The sequence below is a fragment of the Plecotus auritus genome (assembly GCF_963455305.1).
Source record: "Plecotus auritus genome assembly, chromosome: 3".
NCBI classification, from domain to species: Eukaryota; Metazoa; Chordata; class Mammalia; order Chiroptera; family Vespertilionidae; genus Plecotus; species Plecotus auritus.
In genome coordinates, this window is record NC_137772.1 from 195,133,782 (window position 1) to 195,154,730 (window position 20,949).

The 20,949-nt window shown below is 34.8% G+C and overlaps 1 protein-coding gene across 17 annotated transcripts in view; it reads left to right on the forward strand.

The window, feature by feature from the left end:
• C2CD5 (C2 calcium dependent domain containing 5) overlaps positions 1 to 20,949 on the forward strand; it is a 101,436-nt gene that overhangs the window by 29,529 nt on the left and 50,958 nt on the right. For 4 of the 17 annotated variants that reach the window (XM_080661254.1, XM_080661266.1, XM_080661257.1 and 1 more), the window contains 5 exons: positions 299 to 450; positions 5,757 to 5,842; positions 6,459 to 6,491; positions 14,066 to 14,174; positions 17,100 to 17,165. In XM_080661254.1, the coding sequence (XP_080517380.1) occupies positions 299 to 450; positions 5,757 to 5,842; positions 6,459 to 6,491; positions 14,066 to 14,174; positions 17,100 to 17,165 (446 nt within the window). The remainder of the gene's footprint in view (positions 1 to 298; positions 451 to 5,756; positions 5,843 to 6,458; positions 6,492 to 14,065; positions 14,175 to 17,099; positions 17,166 to 20,949) is intronic. The other 13 variants (XM_080661270.1, XM_080661256.1, XM_080661261.1 and 10 more) reach the window with 7 other exon arrangements.

Here is a 20,949-nt window from a genome sequence, read left to right on the forward strand (position 1 = left end):
GTATTTATTCTTTTTGTTTATTTCTCCTTTTAATATTTTTTACCCCCCTTAGTATGTCATTTCATGCTTTTTTGCTTTTTTACTTGGCTTATTAACTGTTTCAATGCAGATAATTATTTATTTGAAGAATGATGAATGGTTAAACAGCAGTTGATTGACTTTGGCCTCATACCCAGCTCCACACTTAAGAAATGACTGCTGGCCCTGCCCCAATATTTCCTGGTGTTTGGATCATGCTGCCTTCCATCAAATCCTTTGGCACATGATTATTTAATATTTCTCCACCTTCTTCTGGCAGGATTCCCTTCAATGAAGATCCCAACCCCAATACTCACTCATCAGGACCCTCCACCCCTCTGAAAAACCAAACTTATTCCTTTTCACCTTCCAAGTCCTACAGCCGACAGTCCTCTTCTTCTGACACAGATTTGAGTTTGACACCCAAAACTGGTAAGGCGCTTCCACCCACCTTTTATTTTTTTCTATTTTTTCTTTTTCAAATTTGGTTCTGTTTCTTGTTAACTTTCCATCCAAGCCTTTTCTCCTGTTTTTTGGCATTTAAGGTTAAAGGTAATGTGAACAGTGATCATTTTCATACTACAATTAAAATACGAAGATTTTGTATAGTTCAGAAATCAACATTTTATTGATTTAATCACAGTGTAGATATGAAGTCCACGATTTATTTTTGCAGTATATATTTTTCATTTCATGCTCAAGTTAAGAGGAATAACATCTGAAAGCATTTGAATAAAAAGGAACACTATTAGTTGCAGTTGAATCCCTCATGCAGTATAAGCATTTTGAATTCATTGTTTCTGTCTATTTCTGACTATATTTGTAAAGATTTTATTATGAAAAAAATCTTAAGAACAACTCATATGGTTATTTGGGAATACATATACCTATTAACTTTTTGTTATTTAAAATGTTTGTTTGTTTTTTTCTTGTCTTAATTTCTAGATTAGAAAATAGCAGTTTTTCTTTACTTATTCTTGCATATATCTCAATGTATGAAATTTATAATTTTTCTGTCTCCTATGTGTGTTTTGATAATTTGAGATTTTCTGAATACATTTTATGACAAAAATTGATTAAAAATTAAATTTGTTCCTTACTACATAAAATAGAATTAACTTAATCTTTAAATTATTATTCTTGAGAAAAAGAAAAATAAATAAAACATTAAAAAGTTAATAGTTGGCAATTTTTGTAAATATTTTTGTCTGGCAATTTCTTGCCAGATTAATGAAAACATTTTGCATAGTTCTTATTTGTGTTATTTTTAATTTATCTTGAATAACCTTATTTTTATGTTAGCCAAGAAATTTATAAAATGACCTGATTTTATGAAGGCAATGTAAAGAAATCTAATTCCAGAACCAGTACTACTTCCAAAGTAAAAAAGGATATTAAAAAAAAGCCTATAGTTTTAATATCTGCTCTTATAAATGTAGTCATTTATATGAGCACCTAATTCTTTGAAAAGAGTATCTGTATTTTTATATATACACTAGAGGTCCCTAGTGGGGTCCCTTGGCCTGGCCTCCGGGGATCAGGCCAAAACCAGCTCTCCAACATTCCCCGAGGGGTCCCAGATTATGAGAGGGTGCAGGCCAGGCCGAGGGACCCCGCTGGTGCACGATCAGGGCCGGGGAGGGAACTTAGGAAAGCTCCAGGGCATGTCCGGCCCATCTCACCCAGTCCCGATCAGCTGGACCCCAGCAGCAAGCTAACCTACCAGTCAGAGCATCTGCCCCCTTGGTGGTCAGTGCGCGTCAAAGCGACTGGTCGAACGGTTGAATGACTGGTCGGACACTTAGCATATTAGGCTTTTATTATATAGGATAATTATGACTGACATCTAAAAATAATTGATATTTGATAGTAATCTTAACCATATTCATGTTAAGCATTTTAACATGATTTGTAACATCTTAACCATATTCATGGAACCATTCAAATAGTGCTTTTCTTTTTTAAAAAACATATTTATTTATTAAATTGATTGGGGTGACATTGGTCAACATGAACATATAGGTTTCAAGCATGGGTTTCTATGATATAGAATCTTCAAATAGTAGTTTACTTTGTTTTTTACTGAAGAATGAGATTCTGGCCTTGAATTCATGATAATCAAAACAAGAAAGACTGCCCTAGCCAGTTTGGCTCAGTGGATAGAGTGTCGGCCTATGGACTGAAGGATCCTGGGTTCGATTCCAGTCAAGGGCACATGCCCAGGTTGAGGGCTCAATTCCTAATAGGGATTGTGCAGGAGGCAACCAATCAAAGATTCTCTCTCATCATTGATATTTTTATCTCTCTCTCCCTCTCCCTTCCTCTCTCAAATCAATAAAAATATATTTAAAAAACAAACAAATAAAAAACAAGAAAGACTTAGGATAGTATTTGAAGAAAAAGTTTTCTTAAAAATATTTTAAAAACTGTCCACTTGCTATTTATTTGTGTATTCCAGGCCACTTTTTAATATTATCTTTAATTTTTTAAAGTATTTCCTTGATCTTTCTGTTTCTTTTTCTTTAGTTCACCATAAAGTCCAAGACTAAAGAAGATTGTCAAGTAATACATTAACTGAACTAGTCTATTCTTTTAGCTTTCTAGTTTGCAGTCAGTTTTATTATCAAAAGAAAATATTTTTGTATTTTATTTTCTAGCTCCAACTTTTTAGTTTTTAAAATTTATTTATAATAGAGGTGTTCTCATATATTTCTATATTTATAAGCTACCTCTAAATAAATTATTTTGTTCTGCCTATAATTATTCACTACCTCAGTAGCATATTTATAGGATAATAGTCATTTTTAGTCCTTTGGCTTTATCATGATTCCCTGAATATCTTCAAATATTCCCGAGGAGCATTCTCATTTCTTGTGGAGATTTAAAATGGCAAATATGATTGTTCTAAAATTTCTAAAACTGTAATTCAGTATCTAGTTCATAATTTTCTGTCTTCTAATTTACCTATATTCAAAATCAGTTTCCTGAGAAATAGAATAGATAAGCTGATTATTATTGATTTATTATATGTAAACTGGGGAGCCAAAAATAGAATGAAGTTAATAAACCTTAGACTGCGAAATTTTTTTGTCCATTCGTAGTTAAAGCTATCACTTGTTTTTTAGGTAGGTCTCATTTTTAAAAAAAATTCATATTGATTTATTTCAGTTGATTCAAATTTGTGACATTTTATTTTCATACTTTTCCCAAATACTCAACTAGTCAGAGTGGAATTTTAGAATGCTAGTGTTAGGATACTGACTTGACACCTAACTCAAGCTCAATTTTACTTTTTTTAGTCAGGCTTTTAACCATGTAAAGAAATGGTATTTGACCCCTAGGTACCCAAATCTTTGTAATTCAAATAGTACTATGGTCAAATTTGAGTATTAAAAATTTTAGAGGAGAAAGAAAAGTATTAACATCTTGAAGCCGGACAGAAATAACTTAATATTTATTTATTTAAGATGAATAATGGCAACTGCTTAATGTGGTACTGTTTGATTTTTCAATTTAAATACTCATAGGGATATGTTTGTTTTTTCTTAGTAACATTTGAAGAGCTGTATTTTACCACTTTAAATAAGTGTTTCTATTTGAGGCAACAAGTTTCTGGCTTTAAAAATTTGTTAGATGCAGTACATTTTAATCTTACACATTCTTACGCAAAGAAGGCAGGTAACTAAGTCTTTTAAAGAAATCAAATAAAAGTTATTAGAATGGCATAAAATCTTACATTAGTGATTTAAAAATTTTAAAGAATGCAAAGTTTGTAAAGGTTTTGTTAAGTTTTAGACTATGCCTTCTATTTATATTATGTTGGGTATATGTCTTGCTAATGACTTCATAAGCTTAGTGTAATTTGTGTATGCATTTTAAAATTCATTTTTACTGTTATGTTTTGGTTCATCATTGCTTTCCTTATCCTGCATTTTCTGATCATCTTCTGAATCTACATCTTTTTCTCTGCTACTTTCCTCCACAGCACCTTACCCACAGGGTTCTAGGATTTTCCTGTATCCCAGCTCCCCCTCTCTCTCTTGTGGTTCCCTTCATCTTAAAAAGTCCTGTCTCCTCCTCTCGGAATCTAGCCTTCCCCCTCATCATTCTAGCCTTGTCAGCCCAGTTCTGAGGAAAAGTGTTTCTTTCAGTGACGAGCTGTTCCTGGCTGCTTCTGGTAGGATCACCTTAATGTCAGCTTTTTAATCCCTTTATTTTGAATCATTTTTGATACTACAAAGAAGTAGTGGGTATTTTATGCAGGATGTACTTTTTATTTTCTTATTGTTAGACAGATTTAAGTGATTAGAATTATCATGAGGACATGATTGAGGATTACTTGATAGATAATTGTGAATATTCTGCTAAAATTATTTTTATATTAAAAAGTATTATACTCTAAGGACATAGACATATTTCCAATTATTACTAGGTTCTTATTACTGGAGTGTCTGTTTTACTTTCTTTCCCTTCATACCAACTCTATTCACATTGGACCTGTACCATCATGTTGCTAAACCATATGGTTACATTAGTAAATTATTCTGTTTGAATCAGTTTAAGTCTCGTTTTGGTAATATTATTTCATTATCCATTTTTTTTCTGTCCATTGCTTTAATTTTTAAGTTATTTTGCTGTATTTTTTTATATTTCATTTACCTCTACAAACTTACATTTTCTTTTATGGTTTTCAATATGCTTCATGTAAAGAGCTTAGTTTAATTTCTGTGTTTAGTATTGTATAGTCTCTAAGAATCATGTTTAGGTTACTACAAGGACAATAAATTTCCTTTAAAAAAAAAAAGAACAGACTGGGACTATACATATGCTAACCTTTGTTTCCTTATCCAAGAACAGCTAAAAATGTAAAAGTCATTATAGTGACTATGATTATATGTTTCTTCAGTTTAAACAGTGGGATTGAACTAGTGACTCTAGTTTGTAGAGAACTGGCTTCTCACCTGTCCCCTGCTTTCTAAAATTCTTTTACCATAGTTGATCTTTTGGTATCAAAAGAATAAAATAAGGTAGGAAAAGAAATTTAAAATTAAGCCTTTAAAAATACATTTAAGAAATTGTGAAATATAATTCTTTCATGCATAACGACATACATTTGTGATGTGTCTATTACATGTTTGTGATTTTTAGTTTTTTAAAAATTTTATGTTGATTTTTGCAAACGAGTGTGGAAAACTGTGAATATTAATACTGTTTTGACATTAATGTTATGTTTAGAAATGGAATTTATCAGAAAACACATTTGACTATATTTCAAAATTACCCTGAAATTCATGCTCTTTAGAGAATTTTAGAATATTTTAAGTAAGGACAATTAGTACTTTCCTTTTTGTACTTACTTTTAGACAAACATTTAAGATTTCTCATATTTAGTATTCTTAAATTGTTAGCATAAGTAATTGCTATTATCATGATTGTATTTTATTGGAAGATTCATTTTAAAAAATTGAATATTATACAAAAATTCAATACCTTAATTTAATTTAAAAATAATTTATAGAACAAATTAAGTCTAAAACTAGTTGTGATCTGTAGAAAGTTGACATATTGCTTCTAAAATGAACTTGCTGAATAAAGTATGTGTTTACTTGCCTCAAATACTTTTAAATATTTGGATCATTTAAACAGATTTTGACTCATGATATTTATAAAGATGAATGCAATTAATCTTTCTGCTTCTATAGTTGTTTTTTTGTTATTTATGTACTGATGTTCTGTAGGAATGGGAAGTGGTAGTGCTGGAAAAGAAGGGGGGCCATTTAAAGCTCTTTTAAGACAACAGACGCAGTCAGCATTGGAACAGAGGGTAAGATTCACTCAACATTCTTTATTTTTACGCTGGTAATGTGATTGTATTATCAATCTCCCATGTACTTATAACTTATTTCCATACTGATTTTGGTTACGTATCTGTAATATTGTAATTTCAAAGTCTAAACTGTATTTAAGGTATCATAGTGATTTGTTTATGTATAATAACTTTTAATTTGGAATAATTGTATAGCTATTTTTGTTTTATCCTCCAGTCTCCTACTAGAAATAGTCTATTTGCAAATATTCATTGAAGGTGAAATTATTTCTAATTTTACGTTAAAATTATAATATATAAAAAGAAATAATAGGTATTTTTCCTAGGAAAAAAAGTTAGTTTTAAACATTAAAAGTATATTATTAGTATATAAATATTTTTATTTGCTGAGATTATTTTTATTACTGGCTAATCTCTTTAGCGTAAGAAATGCACAGATTTCATATTTCTATAGATTAACATAAATAATGTGGTTGTTCAGTATTTGAGTACATTTCTTTAAAATATTATAGTTAACATTTTATTGAATATGTTAAATGGAAAAATGAGTAGTTAAGTTATTGGATGATTTTTCTCTTTTCATTTTTATTTTTTTATAAACTTCAATGCTAAGGGAGGATCGCCTCATAGGTTCTGTAGAAGGCGGGTATGTTCCTAAAACATGTGTGAGAGCCTATTTCTTGTATGGTAGTTTTTCTAGTTTTAATCTTGGTCATTTAAGTTTTATTTATGCTTTTAACACATGTTGCCAGCTTTTTTTCTTTTCATAATGCAAAGTTTGTTTGTTTGTTTTTTTAATTTAATAGCACTATGAGGCTGTTTTTGTTTTCTTTTTCCTACTTAACTAATACTGTGCATGATTTTATGTCCTGTCAGTTATTTTAAGGCACAGTTCCATAGCTCTCATTATGTCTGATTTACAGGATGTCTTTCACAGGTTCCATTTTACACTGGCATTAAAAAAAAGCTGCAGTATAGCAAATACCTATAAAAGGATGCACTTTATAAAACAGAGGTGTGTTTTTTCCTCCTAGAGGTTGGCCTTTTGAGAATACTTGTGTTTTTCAGATTCCATTATTATAAACAATAAAAAAATTTTTTTTTTAGATTTTCTTTGCTTGTGCTGAGAGTATCTGTGTATGCACTTTTTGCCTTTTATTTATTTTTTAATTTTTAAAAATATATTTTATTGATTTTTACAGAGAGGAAGGGAGAGGGATAGAGAGTTAGAAACATCGATCAGCTGCCTCCTGCATGCCCCCTACTGGGTATGTGCCCGCAACCAAGGTACATGCCCCTGACCGGAATTGAACCCGGGACCTTTCAGTCCGCAGGCTGACGCCCTATCCACTGAGCCAAACGGGTTAGGGCACTGTTTGCCTTTTAGACAGGCTGGAGAGAATAGACCTGAACTAAGCAGAGTGATGAGACTTTAGCTGTACCCAGTTCTTGGCTTTATACCCTATTAAGCAGCAATTGCCTTTCAGCTATTCTCACAGCTTGCAGGCACAAAAAGCCCACCTAAATATTCAAATCATCCATTGAAAGAAATCTAGAAAATGACTAAAAAGAGGGAGAAGAAGGCCAGAGTGAAGCTGTGTGTGTCCCCTATCATTTTTTAGTGCAGAATGCTCTTACTTCCAATCCTCCCAGTTTTGTACTTTCTACAGAGTCCCTTTCACTAGGATTATGTCCTGTAATCTAATTATCATTCTAGAATTCACAGGAACAGAAAAACTTGGGTTGCCTTGATGTTTGATATAACGAGATTTTGCCTGTATGTTGTACCTGTGACTTTACTCTGTACTAAGAACTTTTAAAAGCATCCTATATAATAAAGAGATAATATGCAAATTGATCATCACACCCTCACAAGATGGCTGCCTACAACCAGGCCAGCAATGGGGTTTGTGAGGGACGACCAAACGACTGAACTAGCAGGCTGCATAGGATGACCAGGCCGGCAGGGAGGTTAGTGAGGGACAACCAAACAACTGAACAGCAGGCTGCGTGGGGTGACCAGCTGGTGGGGGCACTGTGAGGTGCGACCAGGTTGGCAGGGGGGGCAGTTGGGGGTTACCAGGCCAGCAGGGGGGCAGTTGGGGGCAACCAAGCTAGCAGGAGGGGCAGTAAGGGGCGACCAGGCTGGTGGGGGGGGGGGAAGTTAGGCGTGACCAGGCTGGCAGGGGGGTGCAGTTGGGGGCGACCAGGCCAGCAGGGGTCAGTTGGGAGTGAATAGGCTGGCAGAGGGGGGCAGTGAGGGGTGATTAGGCCGGTGGGAGGGCAGTTGGGGGCAACCAGGCCGGTAGGGGGGGCAGTTAGGGGCAATCAGGCCGGCACGCAAAGGCAGTGAGGGGCGATCAGGTCGGTGAGGGGGGGCAATTAGGGGTGACCAGGCAGGCAGGCAGGTGAGCGATTAGGAGCCAGCGGTCCCGGATTGTGAGAGGGATGTCCAATTGCCGATTTAGGCCCGATCCCTGGGATTGGGCCTGAACCGGCAGTCGGACATCCCCCGAGGAATCCTGGATTGGAGAGGGTGCAGGCTGCGCTGAGGTCACCCCCCTCCCTATGCATGAATTTCGTGCACCGGGCCTCTAGTCTAGCTTTATAAGAAAAATAATTCTAATCACTGCAAATGGTTTTGGATTTGGTTTCAATAAAATTTATGTTTTCAAATACGTTTCTAAACATTCTCAAAATTTTGGACACATTAACACATTGGGCATACATTACTAGATAATCTTCATGGAATTAACAGCAGAAGTGTGGAGAACTTTAAGTTTTCCTTTACAATTTGGTAAAACCTGTGTTAGCAATATATTTACATAATCTTAACCTTGCAGTATCAGTTACTTGAGTTTATGAGACCACCTCTCTACCCTGTGTACAAAATAAATAGAAAGAGCATTATCATCTTTGACTTTCCCATTCACCTGTGGCTGCCAGTAGTGTGGTTTTTTTTTGGGAAATATTTGTACAGAAGTATGAAGAATTCTCTCTATATGTGTTCAGATGTGCCTTAACTCTGCCCAGTTGAACACTGAATCAAGTTGAACCTAGGCTACTTGTACCATTTTTTTATATTCACTTTAAATATTTTATTTCTACCTCTTGCCACCCTTAATAAATTATATTGATGTTTTTTCCTTGAGGAAAAGAGAAACTTTGAACATCTTTTATTTAATGGATTATTCAAGTAGAGTTCTCAAAAATAAAAGTATTATTTTCCCCTTCACAAAAATATTAAAAAACTAGAGGCCCACTGCACGAAATTTGTGCCTGGGTGCAATCCCTAGGCCTGACCTGTGATCGAAGTGTGAGTGTCTGGATGGAAGGGTAGGTCCCAGCTGACCTCTGGGTCTTGGGTAGCACCTGGGCCCCAGGCCCTCACGCGCCCCCCTCCGCCTGAGACACGGCACCTGAGTCCCCACGCGGAGATGTGGTGAGCGCGGCGCTGCACCAGGAGCAGGGCGGGCAGTGTGCTCTCTCCCAGCTGCCCTCTCAGACTGGCTCCTGTGTGAATTCACAGGGAGATCAACTGTCCCTGCAGTCCTGGCAGCTGCGACCTGGCTCACCTGAGTGAGGCTGCGCGGGTGCGGGGTGGGCTCCTCACAGGCGCCCGGCACCTGAGCTCGGGGGCTTCCCCGGCACAAGAGCCCTGGTGTCCCGGGGGAGGTTAGCAGGAGGAGTGAGAGCGAGCTCGGCGGACACCCCGCATTCTCATTGCACCTCCATTCCCATCACCCCCACCTCCAGGTAGCCGGCGAGAGGTCGCAGCATGTCGCTGATACCCGCCATGTTCCATGCTGCCCCCTGATGGTCAGCGCATGTCATAGCTAGTGGTTGAACTCCTGGTTGAATGACCACCCAAGGGGACAATTTGCATATTAGGCTTTTATTATATGAGACTAGAGGCCCAGTGTACGAAATACGTGCATGGGGGGTGTCCCTCAGCCCAGCCTGCACCCTCTCCAATCTGGGACATCCCTCTCACAACCCAGGACTGCTGGCTCCCAACCACTCGCCTGCCTGCCTGCCTGATTGCCCCTAACCACTCCTGCCTGCCAGCCTGATTACCCCCTAACCACTCCCCTGCCAGCCTGATCGATGCCTAACTGCTCCCCTGCTGGCCTGATTGCCCCTAACTGTCCTCCCCTGCAGGCCTGGTTGCCCCCAGCTGCCCTCCCCTGCTGGCCTGGTCACCCCTAACTGCCCTCCCTTGCCAGCCTGGTTGCCCCTAACTACCCTCTTCTGCCGGCCTGGTCGCCCCCAACTGCTCTCCCCTGCAGGCCTGGTCCCCACCAACTGCCCTTCCCTGCAGGCTGGTCTTCCCCAACCACCCTCCCCTGCAGGCCTGATCACCCCCAACTGCCCTCCCTTGCAGGCCTGGTCTCTCCCAACTGCCCTCCCCTGCAGGCCTGGTCACCCCCAACTGCCCTCCCCTGCTGGCCATCTTGTGGTAGCCATCTTGTGTCCACATGGGGGCAGCCATCTTGTGTGTTGGAGTGATGGTCAATTTGCATATTAACTCTTTATTATATAGGATAACTTGACAAGATCTTGGAAACAGGTGTCAGATTACTAGGAGATGAGAAGTAGAATTAAAAGTTTTATTTAGATTTAGGTTTTTCCTATGAACTATTTGATGTAAGGCAAATAGATATATATTTCAATATGACTCTTTCACCTGTAAGAAAAATAAAATTACTCTGTCGATTCTGGGATGTTTATTTTTCTTCACTAAAGAAACCTAGTTAACTTAGTTTGACCTAGTGTGTTTTAAATATATTTTACCATGGAATCTTTCATTTAAATATGTTTTAGTGAGGAACACATTTTATGGAAACATTGATAAGAGCAAACTTATTTGATAAATTATGATTTTTTTTTTACAAGTGGAGGTAAAATTATATAATAAATCCTAGGAATCTGGCATGGAGTTTTATGTCTAGAAAGTTTACTCTGGTCTCTTAGGATAATAAAAAGAACATACGATTTTAAAATAAGCTATTTAAACATCTAAGAAAAATCTTATTTAAATCTTAAAAGAGATACTCCCTTGTAATCTTAAGATTTTTCAACTAGCCTGTCTTGAGTACATGCTATTAATAGATTTATGCTGCATGCACTTGGCTTATGTCAAAGCAGCAACATATGAAGTCTTACCTAGGTACCAAAGGGCAAGATGTTTTAAATATAAGGACTTTCCAGAGAAAACGTCTCCTACAGTCCCTGGAAGTTTCATCTGAGCAATGAAAGCAGTGTGTGCTTGGGCTGATCTTAAGGAAGCTGTCCTTATGGACTAGAGAACCCATACATTCATCAGGTATAATAATAGACTAGAGATTAAAATCAACTCTTTAACTTCATGTTTTAACCAGAAATAACAAGAAGACAGATGATGAGGTTTGTTGTTCAGTAAGAGTCGGCCCTCTTGAGCTCAGTTTTTTTACCTAAAACATGGAGATAATAGTTCCTCCTTCTTAGGGTATGGGAACAATTATAAAGGACAGTTTTAGAATACTTTGCACAGGGCTGGCACATTCTGAGTATTTTATAGCAGCCGCTGGTGTTTGTGGTAGAAACGATAGGTGCTGAACCTCATAGCTACAGGTAGGCTGTAGACATGAGCAGTAATTCTTCTGAGAAGGTTGAATAACAATGCCATTTTCTATACTGTAGGTTAAAGTATGTGTGTTAAAGTGAGTGGGTGTGCTGCGTGCATGAACTGGGGACATGCAGGACAGAGGTGAAGTTGGCCTCTGCCTCTTTGGGCAGCTATTCCCCTACTTTTTCTGCTGTGACACTCTGCTTTCCTCTCATCCATTTATCCTATCTTCTGAAATTTGGATACAAGAGTCAAAGAATCCGAAATAGGGAAAGCATTTAGCTTCATTTTTTCATACCTCAAATCTTATATGCAGATTTAAAAAAATATATGATTTTGTTGATTTCAGAGAGGAAGGGAGAGAGAGAAAAAGAGAGAGAGAGAGAGGGAGGGAGAAACATCAATGATGTGAGAAAATCATTGATCGGCTGCCTCCTGTATGTCCCCCAATCCCCCACCTCGGGATGGAGCCTGCAACTTGGGCATGTGCCCTTGGCCAGAATCAAACCTGGGACCCTTCAGTCCACAGGCCAATACTCTATCCACTAAGCCAGACCGGCTAGGGTTGCAGAAGTTTTTAATATGTGAATTTACCCAATTTATTTCTGTGTTTTAGAAGGAAGTAGTACTTTCCATTTGCTTAAAAAACTTACTTTGTCTCTTGTCCAGAATATTTATAATACAGGATGTCCCAAAAAATGTATACACACTTTGAATAATTATTAATTCCAGCGGGTTAAATTGGAAAAGAAAGAAACATCAGTCGAGCTATCAAAAATATGTATGTGCATATATTTTTGGGACACCCTATATTTAAGTGTAAAGAGTAAATATAAAGGGCTTTTTTATATTATGCCTCAGTATTTTGAGGAAATTAAAAACTTGTGTTCTTAAAAATGAAAAAAATTTTTTTTCTAAGCGTTAGCTTATTAGATAAAATACTCAAGTTTGTAGTAACACAAGCTTAGCTGGACATTTTTCACTTAAAACATATATTGAAAAAGTTCAGGGGGCAATAAAAAGGCATCTTGACTAAATACTTTATAATACATTTAAGTGAAATTCCCCTTCTGTCTTCTCCCTTGCCTTCTCTTTCCTCTGCTTTCATTTGGGCCAAACCTACCCACTTCCATAGACTGTTTTTTTACTCTTCTTTACATAGCCTAGGCTTTCTTGCCCTTATTAATTTAAAGATTAATTATACATTCTAACTGAATTACCTTCTAATTATATATACATACACACACATATATACACATATGTACATATACATACTAGTATATATATTTATTCTGTATCTCCCTGGGTTACTGAGATGTACCAAACTGTTTGCCTTTTGCTGAATGACTCCAATTGCTATGCTTTGTTAATTATGTTTTGGTGAGTTCGTATTCTCCATCCTTTAAGTTTGTATTCTCCAGTCAGTGTTCTTGCTGCTTTTAATGTACCTGCTTCTAGTAGTATTCTGTATCTCTTTATCTTCCAGCTTTTATTTGCTGCATTTAATCTACTATGGTCTGGGAAAAGGATACTGAGATTTTAGAATATGTCCCGAAATATTTAAAATTATTATATACCATACTGTGAATATGATCAGTGGAGATCTCTTATGAATAAAGTACATAAACTTTAGTACTTGGAACGGAAACAGTTCTTTTTCCTGTTGAGAGCACTGTTTTGCTTATTTTCCAGTTCTCAGTTAGGTTCTGAATAGCTGAGGCTACTTGTAAGTGACTTCTGGTTAAGTGAGCTACATTAATCTTGGAGCCAGACAGGTCAGATATTTAGTTCCCTGACCCAAATGCAATTTGTATAATGTGATAGACCTTTATATTTGGGCAGCTACAGGGGCTCCCTTTTCTTCCTGGGTACTATTTCAATGACTTTACTTTCTCTACTGTTTTCTTCTTGCATGCTTCTCTTTGTCTCTAAATTGATGAGATTGATGTCTTTGAGAGAGAAAGGAAGAATATAGCTTCAAAAAACGTGTGGAATTGTATTGCCTCCCTTGCTGTCATCTACTTAAAATACCTCTCTCCTTTCCTTAAAATACATTTATGAACTTACATTTTCTCCTGCCCTGGTCTTAATAGAGTCAATGATCACACATAGCGATTCTCTACACACCTCAGCTTGAAATTTGCCCTATCTTCACCGTTCTATGTATTTCTTAACCCACACGGCTCATCCTCTCCCTACATCTCCCTCATTCCCCATTCTTTTAGATCTCTAGCTCCAGGCCTTTGAATCTTACCAGTAGCCTGGACTTGGGGAAAAGCATTAAAGTGAGGGGAAGTCAGTCCCAATAAGAAGTAGGTATGGGATAGAGGGGCATCCCCTCAACTCAATTCGAAGTCCGTCAGAATAAGAGATTGAGAGGAAGGAACTCCAAGAACATTTTTCTTACTGGGAACTGATGAAAAGAGTGCTTGGATTCTGCATATACGAGAAAATGGGTTAAAAACTCTAAACATTAAGGAAACTTACATACAAAGCATGTATAATGTATGGAATTTAAGGGATGGAATTTATTTCCTTATGACAGCTTTTTAACAAGCAATTTTTTTGTACTTTCCACACTCAGTTATATTTTTCCCTCTTCTTTCTGCTAGGAATTTCCATTTTTTACCTTGACGGCATTTCCTCCTGGATTTCTTGTGCACGTTGGGGGCGTTGTTAGTGCACGCTCTGTGAAGCTTTTGGATCGTATCCACAATCCTGGTATGTTCTTTAAAAGTTTGTTTTCGATGTTTCATTTATTTAGACTATGATTATTAAAGTTGATTTTTATAATGCTGTTTTTAAGCCAAATTTATCTGCGTGAGAGATGAAAAAGAGTATAAACTGACACACGTAGCTTTACAATATTTGCACTGACCTTAATTAAAAATAAACTTAAGAAGAAGTATAATTTAGTTACTTTTTTATACAAAATACAAATACAAATCTTGATTCACTTTTGGCCAAGGGAATCATTAAGTATCTTTTGAGTCCTCTATTTTCTTTGAGCCAGGCAGATACAGTTGACCCATTGTGACCATTAAATTAAGGTGTTAATTCTTTTGACTGGCAATAACTCTTTTTTATTCTTTCTGACAATAACTCTTTATAGATTGAGTTATTTCCTTATTCCTAAAAGAAGTATTCTTTTAAAATGTAATTGTAAACATTGTGTAGAGTACCTAAGAATTAAAAACAAAACTGTCTGGTTCCTTGGATTCTTTTGAGTAGCTATTTGTTCTGTATACTGAACAAGTAAGAAAGAAAGCTTACTTCTTTAAGACATGGGCCATCATTATAAAAGAAGAAAAGCATTAAAGTCCTAGTAATTTCAGGCCCTTGGGTTAGAAATGGTTTGGTGACTTTTCTAAATCCAATAAAGCATAATAAATGTGGTAGGAACTTTTCGTATGGAATGTGTTCTTGCATCTTTCTGACAAGATGCCCAATCACTTGTCCAAGGCATTTATTATTTTAATGTCATACCTTAAACCTGAAGTTATGTTAATATTCTTATTTGGCATATATACATATATATTTTTGAAAATTTTAAATTATCACTTCCAGTGACCTCCTCCTGAGGCCTGTACTGACAACTATAAAAAGAGTGAAATGCTTTGAAATTATTAATGCCAAACATTGCAGATAACAATTTTGAGGATACATAAAATTACTATTCTTTTAAATTAAATACAGTAATCTGTGCCCTGTGGTTTGATGTCAATTATTTTGAGTTACTAATTACACAGAAACAATGGAATTTTTAGACTCTGAACAAGATTTCAGAGAAGCAATACTAGTTGGGATTATTTATAAAAACTCTAAAGCTGAGCAAATACATCTTTTAAGCATCAGTCTTCTTTTTCTTCTAGATTTATTATTTTTCCCCCGTTTCTTATTTTTCTGGTCAATTTAAATTTTTTTCCCCTCCTCATATAGTATTTGTATATTCTGCAGTAATTAAAGGCAAATTTAGACTGATGCCAGTTTAATGTATTGAGACCTTGAAGACTATGCAAAGTTTATATTTTTGTGTTTAGGAACTTGGATTATTTGGAAAGTGTAAGGAAATACTGGATTTAGATACCTGACATTATATGACCAGGGCTAGTTGCCTCTGTTTCTATGGGCCACTGACTCAAAATATTTTGTTAGATTGCATACCTGATATAATAACTTCAAAAATGATATTAGGAATATATTTAATTATTGGTAATGTATTTTTATTTACATTTTGAAATTTTATTTATTTATTTATTTTTAATCCTCACCCAAGGATATTTTTTTTCCATTGATTTTTATAGAGAGTGGAAAAGAGAGGGAAAGACAGAAATATCGATGTGAGAGAAACACATCGATTGGTTGCCTCCTGCATGAACACCGACCAGGGGAGGAGCGTGCAACCAAAGTACATGCCCTTGACCAGAATCGAACTGAGACCCTTCAGTCCTCAGGCTGACGCTCTATCCACTGAGTCAAACCGGCGAGGGCTTATGTACATTTTTATTGTTGCTTCCATTACTCTGAGTAAGTGGTATGCAAGTCTGGGAGAGCAAGTGAAGGTTATTTAATTAAGTTTAAGTAGAGAGCTGTATTTAAAATCATATTATTTTATATAAAAAACTGCTTTGTGGGATCTGTTGTACTTGTCAGATATTCTAGCTGTGCAAGAAATGTAAGAATCCAGGCCCAGGGAAGAAAATATGAACTCTTATTAAGAACACATTTTGTATATTATAATTACTAACTCACTCATTCTTTGCCTTTCTTTTCAGAGTAGTTTTTCAATTCACATATAGAAATTCTTAGTTAATAATGGGCTATTTCCCAAATGATTATGGACATAAACATATAAATGCTTTAATGGTATATAAGTTATATATTAATTTTGTTTTATCTTCAGTTAAATACAAATCAGTTGTATATTCTAATGGTTCCAATGTTAGATACAGATATCACATTCTTTTGATTGCTGAATACATCTTTTACACTTTAAAAAGGAACATTTTCTTAATCTTTAGGCCATTAAATATTTATGAAAACATTTCAATTTATTGAAAGTAGCTGAATGTTAAAACAAAACAAAATTCTAGATTAGCATCTACCATAATGATATTGTATTAATTTTATGACACTGAGTTCATCTGCAGAACTTAGGGTGAATTGAGATACATGTGCTAATGTTAAAAGTGCTGTATTTGCACTCTCAAATGAATGCTGCAGCTATTTTTTTTGACTAGTGAGTATGGGAAATTTGCATTTCAAACTGAGTGTAGAAGAAAAAAAATCTTATTTTAAAACCACTACCACCTGCTAATTCTATGGATTATTATTTTGTAGTTATTTCTTTTGAACTTTTTCCTTTGTTAAGGATTTAGCAAACCAAGTCATACAACAAAGGAACAAATGGGGTGGTTTTAAAAATCAAGGTAATTATCTTAAATAATTAAACTTTAGTTAATGTTAGATTATGATAGCATGCTCCTTCTTCTCTTTCTATTTCAACTTCTTATTAACTCTGCTGTCTGTGTTTTTCCAGTTCCTGTCGAGTGGTGTTGTCAATTGTGTTCTTATTTATAGTTTTTTTTTCCCCCCCTACTATTCTGCACCTAAAACTGATCTTCTAATTTGCTGTTTTGAACTCAGCCTTTGTCGGAATTATGGGTAACACAAGATCTTACAAACTGCTAGACTGGAATAGTTTCAATTCAGGTATTTTAATGGTCATTCAGTACTACATATGCTGACAAAAATTATGGCAGCTCAGTGAAGTTTTTAGAAATGTTCTAGATTAAATAGGTTTCATATCAATTCAGTTATATAGATATATTCTTCAGTACATATATTCTAACTCATATAATTTCCATGGAAATGCAAATATAAAAATATGTGAACTAAAATGAATTAATCAAAACCATAGAAATACCATAAATTATAAATGATTTTTGTTAGGTGACTGACCTTCAGAATAATAACTTTAAAATATGTTATGTTTTGAATATTTTTTTCATATCAGATAAATTACACAAGCATTAGCTTTATGATTAAGGAAATATTATTAAATATAAATTAAATGACTAGCTTGATAATCTTAAAGTATATTTAAACTTCAATCTAGATTTGAATATAATGTACTCCGTGTTCTACAAATATGATAATAATGTAACTGTTAGCATTTTTATTTATAATTCTAAAAGTGTTCCAAAATTTGGTAAGAGCAGATTTTGGGGAGATTAACAGCTTACATAAGCTTTTCTCAATCCTCTTCTACAGGAAAATATACTTTTTCTTTTTAATTATTTTTACATACAGATATTGTTTGTAGCTTTTAAAGAAACTAAACTAAGATAACTTTACAGCTGATGATGTGGTTTAAAGTCAAAGCCAGTTAATTTTTCTTTCTTTTTTTAAAAAAATTAAATTTATTGGGGTGACATTGGTTAGTAGGATCATATAGGTTTCAAATGTACACTTATATGATACACGGTCTGTATATTGCACTGCCCACTACCCAAAGTCAAACCATCTTCCGTCCTATACTCCCCACTCCCACCCCTTCCCTCTGGCAACCACCACACTGTTGTCTGTGTCCACAAGTTTCAGTTTTATATCTTACATATGAGTGAAATCATATGGTTCTTAGCTTCTTTTAACTTTCTTATTTTACTTAGAATAATGTTTTTTATTTTCCTTTTTGATAAAAGAATATTCTTTTAATAATACCGATATCTTAATTTTTATGTCATTTACATGTTAGAATTAAACAGTAGAATCATCTTGATTCAATATCAGAAGCTGTTGTTTTGCCTAAAGAATCTTTTCAGTTCATTGTGTCAGAAAAACAAAAAACCAGAAGCTCACCTTTTTAGAGAATATCCTATAATCTTTTCAATATTGTAAACTTTTTTTGTTCTTAGGAGTCCAGGATGTAAGTTCTGATGTAAGTAATGCATGTTTGACTATGAAGTAACTCATGTTCATCATGCAGATTTACCTAAATTCAGTCTAGTAAACAATCTGATCAGGTCCAACCTTTGCAGATTTAGACTGACATCACTTGGTAAATCTTTAGGGGAATTACCTCTATTGGCTATCCAAGTTTTGGCCAGCATGTTTTCACATTGATTAGAATTAAAATACTCATTTTTAATGTAATGCTGTATACTTAGTTTTTAGTAAGGAATTAAAAATACCCTGTTTGATTACTTTCATAAATAAGAATATATATTTAAAACATTAGGCAGATTAGTATAGTGGGAAGAAAAAAAGCTTATTGCATAGAAAAAGGACACTGAGAGCAGATTAATCATTAATTTAAAGAGTTGAAACCTTGTTAGGGCAAAGAGGTTGAGGGTGAGATGTGTGTGTTAGATGATAGAACAGTCCTGAAAAGTGGAAAGGGGAAAAGATAAATCCTATAGACATAATAAAGACTTTGTCCCATGTAAGCAAAATTACAGAATTTGGCAAGGAGAAACATGGTTGAGGAAGCAGTATATCTTGCCATCATTTAAAAATAAAGTCCAGTCATAAGTGTATGGGGAAAAAAAGATGGATATAAGTTATAGACTATTAAAAGAACACAAAAGATGACTGTCAGTTTAATGTTCCAAAAGTTGTATGCTTTTGACTCAGGTATTAGAATCATTATGGTAACAGTTGGTACATATTCAGACATCAGGCTGATTTTGACATTAGTTTAGGAAAAATAACTTGACATTTCTGAAAAAAAAAGTAATATATTTTGGTAAATATATTGAAGTTATTTATGTATTTTTCTGTGTAATTAGGGAATATTGTTGTCCCATATTACTATATGAATCAAGAGTTGACCAAGTCAGTGAGAAAACTATTTGTTGATGTAATTTCTGCTAATGCTAAAAATTGTTCATCCATACTGTGTATTTTCTGGATTTTCTGATACCATGTATTATATGATGTATCATCAATGTAATAATAGCCTACTTATTAATTATAGACAATCTTATTTCACAAACATTAAAATGTGGAATGGTATAAGAAAACATTTTATGTTACACAATAATATTGCATGAAATATGATATATCATGCAAGCATTTACTATAATTTATTTTCTGCCATGCAGTTTGTTAGATAGTAAGTGTGCAAAGATGCCAGGGCCTGAAAAATATGTAAGTAGTTTACTGTGTGGTCTGATGTGATACAAGATACAGTGTTAGAGAGGAAGGCATGATTAACTCTCTGTGGCAAGGAAGTTTGTAGAAGTAATTCTTGAGCTCAGTTTTTAAAGGATATATAGGCAATTCATGTATATTTATATTTTAGACAGTGTTTTTGGAGCGATGTTAATGTACATTCTTTGAATGTAGTTCTGACACTTTCAGCATTTGCAAAATTATATTCTAGCCAGTACTCATTTGATTGTTACTTACTTCATTCTTAAGTTTTCCCCATTGAGTACAAAATGTGTTTGTTAGTTTAGCTCCCCGCGCCCCATTCTCTTTTCTCCTGCTTCGCTATCTTAGTTTGTGTTAACTTCAGTGGTAGAAAATATTTTATAGAGCAGGAAGGAGGAACTCAATATCTGAGAATTTATTTTATAAATATCACCTTTTATTATCTTGCTTTTTATGTTTCTGGCCTGGTACCAAATTATGTTTAAGGAAATACTTATAGAATATACATATCAGTCTGATCATCCAAAACTTTTTAAAAAATAATTTTAAAGAAGAGCCTTTTATTTAGTGGATATTCATGGAGTGCCTGCCATGTCTTAAGCACAGTGTTGGAGATTGGGAACACCATTCTTCAGCCAGGCAGAGATCCTATGTACACATCTAGTCTAGGTTACTTTTTATACTGTTTTGCTGTGTGTGTGTGTGTGTGTGTGTGTGTGTGTGTGTGTGTGTGTGTATTAGTTAAATGGAGATAGGCTTTCTTGGAACTTGAATTCTACTGATGATCTCAGCAGTTATTCTTTTTACTATATCTGAGAGGGAGGTACACATAAGGAAATGTGCAAACTAAGCCTTAAGTAGGTAAGCAGTTTTTAGGTTTTAGTATTTTAATAAGGTTTTTAGGAAATAGATATGTACAGGTTGGGGTAAAAGTAGGCTTGTAGTTATTTGTATGGAAAATAATACAATAATTAATAGATAACACAAGAATAAATGGTGTTTTGCATTCTCACAACTGTAAACCTACTTTTGCTCTACCCTGTAGAATTCAAGAAGGCATAAATATAGCATGTATGCTATGTGAACTTTTCTTCATATATAAGGTAACATATAACTGTATATATAATTTTCTCTCTATGTAATGTGACTCTATGTTCATTACTATCCATTTTTTTACTGTCTATAAAATTACATATATAATCTTTATTGTGAAATTTCACTCTATATGTATAATAGTGCAATTGGATATTCATTACATTACTATAATGTAACATGTAAATATATATAATTTTTTCTTTATATATATACTGTAATTGGTCTTTATATATGAAGAGTTTAA